At 47.6% G+C, this 13,983-nt stretch overlaps 1 protein-coding gene across 2 annotated transcripts in view; it reads right to left on the bottom strand.

Moving 5' to 3' along the window:
- The window catches only part of Tg (thyroglobulin), a 186,685-nt gene that overhangs the window by 147,513 nt on the left and 25,189 nt on the right, over window positions 1–13,983 (bottom strand). For both annotated transcript variants that reach the window (XM_042699953.1, XM_042699951.1), the window contains exons 15-20: window positions 12,313–12,415; window positions 11,410–11,610; window positions 8,329–8,541; window positions 6,762–6,916; window positions 3,638–3,794; window positions 2,021–2,245 (exon numbers count right to left, since the gene is read on the bottom strand). In XM_042699953.1, coding sequence (XP_042555887.1) covers window positions 2,021–2,245; window positions 3,638–3,794; window positions 6,762–6,916; window positions 8,329–8,541; window positions 11,410–11,610; window positions 12,313–12,415 — 1,054 coding nt within the window. The remainder of the gene's footprint in view (window positions 1–2,020; window positions 2,246–3,637; window positions 3,795–6,761; window positions 6,917–8,328; window positions 8,542–11,409; window positions 11,611–12,312; window positions 12,416–13,983) is intronic.

Here is a 13,983-nt window from a genome sequence, read left to right as displayed (position 1 = left end):
ACAATTATTTTCCATTGATCCTTTGCAGAAAAAAATGTGGCTCTCTTGTTTTTGAAGAAAAGCCTCCTGGGAAAAACCTATCGCTGTGCTTCCTTCCCAGGCATCATTCTGTGGCTCTCTCTGTGCGTTCAAAGTCTTTGCTCCCCTTAAGCTGGCTGCTGATTCCTGGGTCCCTAGTGGACACCCATAGGGTCCCTCCTCTCCTTTCCCACATACATCTCCTGGGTGAACAGGAATTGATAGTGGCTATTCATATAGTCCCTCAGAAGAAAGCTCAAGGTGGAATTTCTAACCAACTGCTTCATTTGCTGTGCATTTTCATGTACTCAGACATAAAAACGTACACACATGTAGTATATGCAGGAACACATGAGTATACACGCATAAACACATACACACATGCACACAAATACGTGTATTCACATAATATACATTGAAGCACATGTATGTGGGCAAATATGCATGCAAAATCATGTGCATATATATATCCTTGCCCATGTATGCACATGTGTAATCCACTCTTTCAGTGTCTTTGGCAGGAGAACCAAGGACTCCTTACATTAAAGTCAGAGAACCAGGTGACAGATGTCTCTGTGTGACTCCTCCTCTGTGACCCTGTCCCATCCATTGCTCTCACTTCCTGCCTGCCCTTGGGTGTGAGCAGCTCTGGTGATATGGTAAGACAGAACATAGGCTCTTGTCCCAGAGAACCTATGGCCCCTTGTTCCCTGACACTCAGGTGACATTAACTCACTCTTCTGTAGGTCAGCCTGCTTTGGGGATGACAGGTATATATTCCATTAAATCTGACCCTCAGCATTCCTGTCAGTCTAATGGAGAAATACCCTATCGCCAACGACTCTTATGAGAATTTCCTTGCAAAGTCACATTGAAAACTGCAAACCCTCTGTAAATATTTGTGAGAAGTGGTTGGGCTTCTGTTGCCTGGGCTAAGAATCAACTGCATCTCCAGTCAGTGGGGGTCAGAATTTGGTATAGATTTCAAAAAAGGAAAGGCCATGTAGGTTTTGTGTTGTAACCAATATAAATAATGCATGGGGGGGATGAGAGCATCTCTCTTTGTCTAAAAATAAATAATTAGAGCCTGTCCATCTCCCTCTGCACTGCAAGAAGCATCTCACCCTGAAACCCTCAATGTTGCAATTGTCCCAAAGGTCACAGTCCCAATCCCTGGAATCCGTTGGTTTACTAAGTTATGTGGCAAAGATAAACGAAGGTTATAGGTCACAAATCAACTAACCTTGTAATGGAGTGGGGAGTATCCTGAATTACCTAGCTGTGTGTCATTAAAAGTGTTCCTAAATCAGAAGATGAGACATAGAGACCAGGGTCAGTGAGCTGCCATACTGTGGCCTTTGATAATAGAAGAGGGAAGATGCTAACCATGAAACACAGCCTCTAGAAACTGCGAAGGCAAGAAACAGATCACCTGAGGGCTGCTAGGAAGACTATAGCCTACCAAGTTTCATTTTAGCCATGCTGAAATGGAACCTGCAGAAATGTAAGGTAAACCACTGATTCTAACTCTGTGGTAATATGGTAATGGTGGGAAAGGAACACAGCTTTCATCCAACAGATTTGCAGCTGCATCTCTGTGAAACTGTTGTCCAAAGATGCTCAAGGGCAAGAGCAAGAGCAGTCCAAGAAAACCACCTACAGAATTCCTTCCCTGAGTCAGAGTCTGGCCTGGTAAATGGCCATCTAGGGACTGTATTTAGTGATATATTGCCACAGGCAGGCCAAGAAATGTCCACCCAAGCTGCAGAGTAAATATCGGCCTTATTTGCAAAGACAGAGCAGCCTCGCCCCAGGGTCCAAGCCAGTCCAAACCTCCTAATGGGTAAGGACTATCAAATAACGTTCAATCAGAGAGGAAGGCCAAAAACATTCCTTGACTGAACACATGAGTGGTTCTCAACTCCATGTGTCTCCAGAGCCCAGCTCCTCCCAAAGCCTACTAGGGCTCCACAGGGCAGGACATGAAGAGAAGCGGACCTACCACACCCCAGAGGGTCCTGATTGGTCTCTCTCATGGCTGGCACAGGGTAGAATCCCTCCAAGCACCCAAACCGCGTTCTGGGAGAGGTGCTATAGCTGTCGCCTTGGATGAAACGGAGGGTGGCATCTGCCTGGAACGTTTTGGAGTCCAGATGGAGCTGGAACGTGCCACTTCGGATCAGATCTGCAAAGCGTGCTAGGAGATCCTGGCCCACCAAGGCCCTCTCTGTAAGACACAAGAGGAGACGGAGGTCACCTCACTGTGCTCTGCGAAGGTCCACAGAGAAGCTACACGGAATACTCTGGCTGAAAAGAAACAGACATGTAGTCTCTCCTTGTACAGAAAGACAAACTGAGGGGAACTTCACCCAGGAGTGAGTAGCACAAGAATCCCACCCAGGTCTTGGGCTGCTGCCACTTCTGTGGTCACCTGTGGTACCAATGCAATGCAGGTCATCTTGGAACAGGATGTCATAACTAAGATTCACTGTTCAGATACTCAGCCATGGAAACCTTAGAAGCCAATGGCTCTGAGCCTCAGTTTTAATATGTGCCAAATAAACCCAGGGATGCTTCTCTTGCAGTTGGTGAGGATGTGAAGGGCTACCCCAAGGGGGAAATGAAGACTGCCTGGAGGCAATCACTCAGCTACAGTGTTCAGCTAAGCCCAAGGCCTATGGAAACCCCAGGGTTCTAGGACAAATGCAGATGAGCACCACAGGAGGAGCTGAGTGGCTCAGCAGGCTTTGAGCATCCGTGCCACCATGGGCTTCAGGAAACCTAGCCATGACCTGAAGCCACCATCCGAATTGCCTCTACCTGGGATACTGTCTCATGTTATTATGTGTCAGATCTGCCCACATTTATCCAGATCCTTTCTGGAAGAAGGCAGATGGGAAGCTAACTTCATAATGCTGAACAAGGAATGGTTTCACACAGATCATTTCCATGACAACAGAAAGAGGACAGGACAAATGGCATTGCAATCTGTTTCCTGAGTTGTACCCTGGAGTATGTGTGTTAAAACTTTTCCCCCACTGAACTTTCCCCTCATTCAGCTATTCTGGGTCACCCTGGGTGTTTGGCCACTGCACGAGAGTAGAAAGAGAGTGACCACCCCTGCCTCTGGTTACAAGTGTCTGAATTACTTATTACCCTACCTGGAAGTTCAGCTACGCATGCTCACGGTAGCCAGCACAGATTCCGTTCTATCCCATCTTCCTGTATCACTGTGCTCTCTCATTCATCCCGATTGTAACTATCTGGTCCCACATAGTGACAGGGTCTGAGGTATTTTACAAATGGGTTAGGACATAAACTATAAACTAGCAACAAGGCTCTGGCCCCACCCCACTCTGCTCTTCACACTGGTCTCTCCCTTCTGTGCAAAGGAAACTGGGCCTTAGATGACCTCATGAAACCACAGATTTCATGTCTGTGATACTGTTCACTACTCACCAGAGCTCTGCTGCTTTTTATACACTCTTGAATGCATAGCTCCTGCCATGGACCGGGTATGTGACTCTTCCCCTCCATTGACCCACAAAGCCCATATATCTTTACCAGCTGTAGGGTCTGTGACTCAGAGAGGCTACCTGGCATTTTTAAGTCAGCATACCAATGTCATACAAATCTGGAAGAGAGGCTGCTGGGAGGTCCTCAAGCCGTGCCTTCCATGTGACGTTCACTCCTAAACGTTCCGCAGTCAGGCACCCCACCTGCACCGAAGAATTGTCGCAGACAGGAATGGACACCAGGGACCCGAAAGTCTTCACCTGCATGGAGAATGACGCCCTCAATTCAGGGACACAGGCACATCCCAACAGTGCCAAGCCCCTGCCAGAGGACAGAAGGACTTATGTCACTTCCTGTCCACCAGGTGGACTAGGACAGGCACCTCCTCACCCCAGGAAACAAGGTTCAAGGACAGTAACAAGTGCCCTGGTCACCCAGCGAAGAGGTGCAAGTGGAAGAATTGCTGAGTTCTGTGCACTGACAACCCAAGTGCTCCTAGCTCTTCTCACCATATCCACTAGTGACAGCCTTGTGTTAACCATCAGACACCCAGTAGGACATACCCCACATATGTCCTACCCCATAGCATCCACTGGCTTTTTTGGCTGTGTGTCTCCATGACCCTTACAGCCTAAGCAGGCTACATCAAACCTGTGGACTGTCTATGAACAGTTAGACAGCAGACTCCTCAGGTCAGTGTCAGGGCAGGGAGACCATTGTGAGTACTGTTAGATCAAAGAAAGGGCCCAGCATGGATCCAGGGTGAAACACAAGCCACATCTTTCCCTCTTCACATCATCCTCTTTGAAAGAATATCTTAGCCCATCTGGCTGCTGTAACAAAAAGCCGTACACCTGGTGGCTTGTAAACAATGGAAATTCATTCCCTAAGTTCTGGAGGCTGGAAGTCCAAGATCAAGGTGATAGAAGATTCAGCATTGGTAGCAAGTTCTTCCTAGACAACGTATTTCCATGTGTCTGCGTACCATGCTATACCATCCACAACAGTGAGTGCATATGGGTGTTCTATAGTGAGAACCTGCCATGTGGCAGGCACTTTATATTTATAGGAAGCAATATAGCACAATGTTTGCACATTTCCAATAGTCAGGCCCTGTGAGATGTGCTTTAAATACATGAGCTGGTTTAATCTCCAGAACAAATATATGAGATTGGGACCATGATTGCTCTCCCTAACATTATAGATGAAGAATCACCCTGAAAAGGCTAAGGAACTACCTAGGCTCCCATGTCCAGGAAGTGGTTCATCCTGGACTTGAAACCAAGGCAGTCCTAGAATACATAAGACTCAGCAGTGTCAAGAGCTTAAGACTTGGGAGCCATGTATTTTCTCACTGAATCTGTCCTCCAAAGTGGGTATTCCTAGCTACAGAGGAAAGATGATTTAGGTGAAGCTCAGTAAGGTTGGTAGAGGTCCAGCTGGGAACCCTTTGGAGGCTAGATTGGAACCCATATCTGTCAACCATGGAACAATGTACATCATCTCCGACTGAAGATAAGACCTGCCCCAGGCTTAGATCCTCTTTGCTTATGGTTACCCCTTGATACTTTGTCCTGGAACTGCTCACCACTAGGTTCCTAACCAGGCTTCCTCACCCTCTTGTATAGCGCAGAAGATTCTGTCTTGACTTGAGTTCTAACCAGGGTTCTGGGCCTCAGTCTTGGCCAATGGAAATAGAAACAAGCACTAACATAGTTTTTAATAGCTCAAGTGATGTCGTGAAATGACTCATCCCCTTGCTTAAAGTAGCTGCCTAGAAAACTCCAGGCTGCAAGGAGAATGGTCTGGTGGCCCCAGCCAACACTTGGGTCCTGCCTCTTATGGGAGACAGAGACAAAGTTCACCAATGACCTGCTGGCAAACACCCAGGTGGGCTTTGCAGGACTAACTTCTTCTTCCAGCTGATTTTGAAAATTTCCATTTCCCTGGCTTTCCCAAGTCTTTGCTCATCTCCTCCCTGTTCTCTTGTTGTCTCTTTAAAATTTTAGTCACTGTGGACAAACTGAAGTTGAATTCAGTTTCTGATGGACTCATCGCCTCATTGCAGTGGTTTATAGCTATATAATATGCCCTTACCATTTTAATTAGTGTCTGCTTAGTTTATCTTGAATCATGCTCAGACCATAAACCATGCCTGGCCTGAGACAGACAAACATTTGTTAATGCAAGAATGAATGGATGAATGAATGAATGAATGAACCAATCAGGAACGGTGAAAGTCAAGACAGTCCTAGGCCATCTAAGCTACATGAAATCTTGATCAGTGTATACCTCCTCTGCAGGATTTGGTGAATCCATGTGTTAGTTGAAGCAGGGTGTCACCCACAGCAGGATGTTGGCATGACTAGAGGTAAGGAATGTAAAGTTCCCAGCATGGCTCCACAGACATAGCACTCAATAACTGATATTAGGGTCAAGCACATTTCTTTGGCTAAGGGATAAAAACTACTTACATTTGTTTCTACTTGTTTTAAAAATCAAGACTTTATGTTTTGATTAATGTAAAAATGTCCTCCAAAATTCTTACCAGGGAGTACCAATAATGAGACAAGAACCTGAGCAGGAGGACTTTGATCTGGAGGGCTTTAAAGATCTCTCTACAAATATTTATGACCAAATCCCTGGATACTACACAGTTGGGAAACTCAGCTGTGCATTATTTAAGGTGGAATGCCTTCCCAGGTGGTAAATGAAATTCTTCTTCTAGGGATTTGGAAAATATATCTGGTCCCATGATGTGCAGAGAGACAGAGTGAACTCTGATATCTTGGTCTTCCTCTCCCAAGTTCCCAGGCTCTTGCCCTGCATTAACCACATCTTCGTGCCACAAACTGCCCGAATCCTGCATTTCTGGCTGCGTGATTCTGGATCTATTATAATTCTCATATCTCCTTTTCTCATCTATAAAGTGGGTCCCTGTGAGGACCATATTGGCTATCTATAGCAAGCAATGAATGCATAATAAGGGCTTAGGATACAGGTGACATCTGTCCATGGAAAAAATAGCCATAATGTTATGAATATGGATTCTACTTCTATTTTGACATACTTGACCATGATCAAATTTTCCTCCAGATCTGAGCCTCCGTTTTCCGATTGGTGGAATGAGTCGAGATTGAAGCTAAGCACAGGTTCATTTGGACTCCCTGGTTCCCAGTGACTCTGAGTTCAGCTCTGTCTCATGCTAGGGAAGGCCAGGTACCTACCTGGATCCGGCAGAAGCCACGGGCTGCCAGCTCATCCAGTATGAAGACTTGGAAAGCCTGTAGCAGGCCAGAGTAATCAGCACTGCACATCTTGCCCGGAGGCAGCTGGAGCTGGAAGTGCGCTTGTGTTTGGATGGTCTGCCACAGCTGGGGCCCTGCAGGCAAACACTGGGATCAGCTGGCAAAGGCCACAGACCTACAACAGGATCCTTCTCAGCTTTCTTTTGTTTTCTCCTCTATCACGTCTGAAGCATACAAGCCCTGTCATGGTTCACCATCATCATCAGAGTCTCAATATTATCTAGCATGATATTTTGTCTCTGAGTTAGCACCCATGCAAACTCAGTCCGACCTCAGCCTCTAATCAGAATGCTTTCCAGAGGTCATAGCCAGGATGTAGCTCAGTGGCAAAGCACTTGCCTATCAAGTGCAATCACCAGTACCATAAGAAGAAAAGACAACAACAAAATCTACAGTTAAAAAATAAATCCCAAACAGAGGTCCTAGCCATTCTCCTTGGAACATCTTTCACATTGTTTTACAAACAAACAAGGCCACACCATGTAATTTTGCAGGTAGATATTCCCTAAATTTTTTAATGTACAATCTGCAATCACATAAGGAAGCCCTGCATTCAGCTTTTGGGGTTAAACACACCTTTTGTTCTTCTCCAGAAATCCCTGCTCTAGATTCCATGGTGACTATCCTGTTCTTCATTTGACTTGACCCTATTGTAGTCAAAGGGACAGGCTACTTGTCCAAATCAACGTTTAACCTTTTCCTGGATGAGGCCCCTCAGTAGCTCTATGCTTTGCAAGTAATCCTGTCTCTTCCATCTGGTAACTATTCAGACCCTTGTGATGGTCAGTCCCAGAACTGGGCTCTCTCTCCCAGGTGCCCCTCCCACTACCCTGGGTGGGCCAAGTGTGAGGTCCCAGCTGTCCACTCCTGCCTAGTCTGGCTGTGAGTCACCACAATGAGGCTTTGACAAGGCAGATGTGGTCAGAGCTTAGTAGTGCCACACTGCCCTATGCATCTGCTCTTGTGGGTCACATGGGCTCAGTGTGACAGCAGAGGAAAGGCTCTGCACGGAAAGCTGGTATTTACAGAGGGTGCTGGGGCCCGCCTGTCACTACCTGAGCCCTCTTCCCTGCCAGGTATTCACCCTGGAGGCCCAGATGGACCTGGGGAGAAAGCAGAGGCAAGCCATGGTCAGGTGGACAAGCAACTCTGAGTACATGGGCACATGGTCCCTAACAGGGCCTCAGAGCCACACAGATATGCTGAACCCCAAGATTCCCCAGAAGAGCTGGAATGATAGCAATTCCCCCAGGGGGCAGACAGCTCTAGAGAAGCTACATAAAGTCTAACTCTGAGGGCCTTAGAAACATACCTGCTCTTTCCATAAGAATCCTCTTGGTATAGTTCCTCTTCCTAGTACCCTGGCTCATCACAGAGTACTACATTGGGCCACGGAAAGGAAGTGGCTAGGGAGCTGCATTCTGGCCCTCAGCCACAGCTTTGAGGGGAAGCATGGTTTGAGACACGGGTTCCTAAGACCACTTACTCTGGCAGGACTGGGGGTGTGGGGGCTCTGATGCCCATTGTTGACTCTCCAAGTTGCACACCAGCCTCTGCTGTGGGAAGGCGTTCTGGTAGCCCTGGCGGCAGAGCAGCTGGCACTGCTGGACAGTGGCCCCTGCTGGACCTGAAGCTGTGTCACAGAGAACCACTCCACCAGCCATACTGGACATGGAGAAGGGCAGCGGGCACTGTGGACCTAGGAGCAGGAGAGAGAAGAGCCGTAGGCACCTGTCAGTTCTTGCGGGCTCAGCTTCTATCTGTTCTTCCAGTTTTCCTACTTCAGCATCCCAGATCTTCCCTCAGCATAGCCTGAGCTTCTCCCCTACTTCTTTGGCCTCCTTCTGTAGGTGCCCACCGTCTCTCAGCTTTCCAGACCCCCACTCCATAAGCACATGTGAGTGTTGAATCATCTTCCACTGATAAATTCAATGGATCTCCAGGCTGTCTTCTCCATCTTGGAATTAATAGTTCATGCAGGGATGCAGCAGCTACTGCTCACAAGCCCCAAGAGTGGCATCTTCTGCCTTGAGGCTTCCCAAGGCAGTAGCACAGTGGCCTTGCATGCACTAAGCCACTGTTTCCTCTGACCTGAGTCAGTGAAGCTATGACTCAATGTCTCTTCAGTCCATCTCCACCCCTCAGCAAGATGATCTCTAGCTTCAGCCGAAACAGACAGCAAATCTTCCTGGCCAGGCTCCCACATGGAAGCCTCATTCCTACCCTCCTTTCCCCACAACCCTACCCAAGCCCCCTGCCCAAACCAGACATGGACTCCCTCTTCCTTTTATAGCAGTTGCCCCTTCCTTCTCCACTCCTCCTTTGTCTCCTGTCTTCTCATAGCCTGAAAGGATTTTACTTGACCATCAGGTATACCCTGAGGTGTAGTATAACAATCTTCCAGCCTTCTCTGTGGATTTTGAGGCTCATGGTGGCCTTCTTTCTCTTAGGCTCCAGGCTCCCTGGTGTGGCCCTGCATTTGGCCAGTTATTTAAGACTCTAGTCTTCTGCATACTCACCTTGGGACACCCATGGGATCGTGTGCCTGGAAGAGCAAGGGACTTCCCTTCCCTTCTCCCAGGCCTCAGCACAGTGCTTGACCACCATCTCATGGACACGTGTTAAGTAAGGGAGGATGCATAGGTTAAAAAGCAGACACACTTTGAGATTTAGAGAAACACCACCACTCAGCACTGCAGCCAGACTGTGTCTGATATAAATCTTCAATGGCATTGGTGATGAAAGATGAGGTGTAATCAATCCTTAGCCCAAGCGTATGACCTTGGGCTAAGATTTCCCAGTGACCATTTCTGCTTGACTCAGACATATACTAGCTATTGCAAATAAGGGAAACCATGGGACCTATGTTTCTTTGGGCCTAGCTTACTTCACTTACTATATTTTTTTCCAAGTCTTTCCATTTCCTAACAAATGGGGCAATGTCATTTTTTCTGATGGAGGCATAGAATTCCACTGTGTATATATACCACATTTAAATGGAGATACAGGTGGACCCATTGCAACAATGAGATGTACAAGACGTTATGTTGAAAACGAACTTTACAACTTTGGCACGGGGGCGGGGGGGGGGGAGGGGGAGGGTGGATGGGAGGGGGGGAGATTGGAAGGGATGGTAAGGGGAAACAAAGGAGGAGGTAACAATGCTTGATAAGAAATGTACTCAATACCTTGCCCATGCAATTGTAACCCCTCTGTATGGTATTTTCACAATAAAATAAAAATAAAAAAAGATCTCCCAGTGACTTGCTTGTTGAATTGGTTCTCACTAAGTGCTGCAGCTGTGTGTGTGTGTGTGTGTGTGTGTGTGTGTGTGTGTGTGTGTGAGACAGTGAGATGGAGACAAAATGAAGAGAGAAAGAGAGGGACAGAGAGAGGTAGCTCAAAGGTGCTATGTGCTATCCCCAGGAACTCATGCTGTAACAGACCAGAAAACCACTTCTGCCTGCCACCTTCCCTTCTTACTGCCACCTTCCCTTCTTACAGAACTGTACACATTGTAGGTATGTTTGCCAGACCTCCCAAGCTTCTCACACATAAGAGACTGAAGCAGGGACTACCCTTAGCCCCAGCCAACAGATAAATATCAGATTGAATGGAAAGGACTTCTCTGGCCTACAGCAGGAAAGCGAGCCAAGTGAAGCTCCACAGCTGTGTTCTGAGCCAGTGGCCTACCACTCAGTCATGTCTGCAATGCCTAGAGGAGGCAGCACTTTCCATGACCTTGACCTTGAAGGTAGAGAGAGGCAACTGGGCATGTCCAGACCCTCAGTGACACTAGCAGAACTAATAATACACATTTATTAAGGGCACTAGTATTTCCTTCACTAATGAAGAGTTCATAGAGATGGTCTTCACCAGTCCTACCAAGAAATAGCTACTCTAAGAAATAGCTACTCTTGGGAAAATAAGGTTCAGAGGGCTTAGGGGATAAGCCTCAGGTCCCTATCAAGTGGTGGTGGTTGCCCCCATCTCTGAGTTTTCTCTGTCACACTTTACTGGGAGTCAGTCAACACCACCTTCACAGTGAGCAAGATCCTAGAACTATTCCACTCTACTGCTCAAATAAATTCTAAAATTATTGCCACGTCCTGACAGTTGAGTATATAGGAGAAGTAAAAAGCAAACAATTCATAACCAGTAGATTTTAATAGGCAGTAATGTATTTCACTATCTTAATAATACTTATATATTTCTATTTGATATTTAATTAATTTTCTGAACTAGAAATAAAGAGAAAAGAAGTCAACATACCCCCAAATGCAAGAAGCACCTTGTGGTTGGAATTACCATCCCGACATCCTGAGATGAGGGACATAGAGAGAGACCACGCATAGACCCATCGTAAGCTGTTCTGGAGCAGCCTGAAGGACTAGCACTGGAGATTCCTAGCCAAGCCCTTTCTGATTCAGCCCAGGCTGAGCATTTTCAGAAAGCAGACAAAAATTTGACACCAAGGGAATCAAATGTCACTACATCTCTCCTGCACCTCCTGTGCCCTCCATTCCCACAGTCCTGGATATGATAGTCCTTCGTGGGGTAAACTTACTCTCACAGGAGGGCTGGCTGCCCACCACACGAGTTCCAGGCACTTCCTCTCCACTGCCCAGGACACACCAGCAGCTGCTCTGGGACTGGTCGCATTGCACGGGTGTAAAGCCTCCATCCTTATCCTCACAGGCTGGGATGAAGCCAGGGCCAATTCTCCTGGACAAGGCTCTACTCCTGAGAATGTCACAGAGGCCTGGGCCTGAAAACAAAGACAAGTCAGGTGAACCTGGCTGTGCACAGCCCTGTTCCCTCCACAGGCACAGATGCCACATCCCTCCTTTCCCCTGTTGTCACCCCAGGCCAGCCACCAGCAGGGCCCCCAAGGGTGTGCGTAGTCTTCCCTTCACCACCTGCCCCACCCTCCCAGGGGCTCAGAACCTTAGAGGTGGTCTGAGTGATTGAGGAGGGAGAGAAGGATGCAAATTGTGCAATTTAGGGGCTTCCTGGGAATAACTGGCGGTCTACAGGAGACTCCACTGGGTGGGAGTGATGAGGGATGGAAAGGGGCAGGCAGCAGAGCAGAGACAGATCCACAGATGAATGAAGGGGCAGGAGACAGAAGGTTCACCTTCTTCCAAAGTGTGACCACCATTGGTTATGAGATCCTGAAGTGGAGGGAGAGGACAAGAAGAGATACATGGGACAGAGAGGAGCCAGGAGCTCAGGGCTCCTGGCCATGCAGAGAAGCTCGGCTTAGCCCTGAGCTCAGAGGTCTCTGACAGAGGGTGACACCAGCCACTGCAGGGATGTGCCCTGTTTCTACATAAAAGCCCAGGGCAGAGTGGGCCCAGGGGCTGTGTTTGCAGCTGAGGAAGTGATCAGGCTGGAATGGGAAGGGACTCCACACACAGGGCTCACTGGGACATCTGCAGTAGTGGCAAGGGCAAAGAGAGCTACTCACATTGGGCACCTCTGCTTGTGCTGGGTGGCATCGCTTCTCCTGAGGTTGGGTCTACACACCAGGTTCCTGACCCTGATGCCTGCATCCTGGCATACTCTCCTGTCTGAGAGGAAGCCCAGATTACCATACCACAGGTGATGCTTTGGCCAGGTGGGGGGAGGGTGTCTCTTGTTGGGAATGGTCTTGTGGATCTCTCTTTATGGGGCTCTTATGGGCAACCCCTGTATAGGGCCCATGTGCCTGTCAACAGCAACCAAGACTGCCCCTGCCCAATGGAGTACTAAGTCTCTAGCCCTTTCCATCAGAAAAAGTCAAGTCCATAGCTAGACTCAACTTAGTTCTCACATAGATCTACGTTACAATTTTATGACTAACTTATAAATTTTTCTCATACCTTTGCTTGGGTGTTTCTCAGCAGCACAGTTCACAAGCAAGGTCGATAGAGGTACATCACATAATCTCTATTGGCTGCTGAGTACCAATGGCTAACTCCTATAACCTTAGCTACTCAAGTGGCTGAGATCTGGAGGACTGAAGTTTAAGGCCAGTCCAGGCAGAAAAGTCTACAAGATTCAATTTTCAAAATAATCAGTAAATAGAATGGCTGTAGGTGTGGCTTGAGAGGTGGAATGCCAGCCAATCAAGCAAGGTGAGTAAGAAGGAGGGATGGGAAAGAGAAGAAGGAGGAAAAGAGGAAGAGGAGGATGAAAGGAAGGAAAGAAGAAAGGAAGGAAGGAAGGAAGGAAGGAAGGAAGGAAGGAAGGAAGGAAGGAAGGAAGGAAGGAAGACCATTCCTTGTTCTTTCCAAAACAATCATTTCCAGCTTCTCAAAAGGGATTGAGGCATCTTTGTGTGAGATATACTACCCTGTACCCATCCCACACAAACACACAACCTGAACCAATGATTCCAACAATTATGTGAGGCCAGGACAATAGCTATGCTGTGAGAGTGGGGGAAACTGAGGTTCCATCAGACGAGTGGTATAATAGAGCAACATATCAGAGCTGCTGAGTGACAGGCTAAGTCAGGGTCTTCACATTCCCAGTCACATTCCAGACCAACCTCAGTTCTAGAAATGAAAAGCCCTAGGCATCTGTAACAATAATACAGACACCAAGCAGCTATGAAACCCTGACTCTAGCTGGAATTCACATAACCAGATGCTACAAGTGTCAGCAACTCTTCCTCTTGGGCCATCTGGGGATCCATGACCTACCACTTCAACTCCTTAGGTAGGCCTCAGGTTCCTCACCTACAAAACCAGGAGGTAGTGACTGCATAGATCTTTGAGCACTTTTCTGCTGAGAACACCAATAGCAGACAAGCCTTCTCTTCTATGGCTGCAGTGGGAAGTGGTACCAGCAAAGCAGGTTTGCTGGAGAAGAGCAGCTGCTACCCTATGCTGGCTGTCACTGGGTGCTGCCGTTAGTATTGTGTTGTTACTGTTTGCTTCTGTGCCTGATTTGCAGGGTAGTTACAATGGCAACATTAGGAATAGTAACACTGACCAGAAGGCAAACAGGAAGCTTGCACTGTGTCATTCGCCCCCACTTCCCATGCATCATACCATCCACACAGCGTCCGGGAGGGAAGAACCCTATTGTCCCCATTCTACCAAGAGTAGTATAGACAGATCCGGTGATACGCCTCTGTGCATCCAGCTTATAA

This window comes from Dipodomys spectabilis, unplaced genomic scaffold (assembly GCF_019054845.1).
Source record: "Dipodomys spectabilis isolate Male_0828 unplaced genomic scaffold, ASM1905484v1 ptg000264l, whole genome shotgun sequence".
Classification (NCBI taxonomy): Eukaryota; Metazoa; Chordata; class Mammalia; order Rodentia; family Heteromyidae; genus Dipodomys; species Dipodomys spectabilis.
The sequence above is the reverse complement of the archived record's forward strand: the minus strand, read 5'-3'. Positions and strand labels throughout refer to the sequence as shown.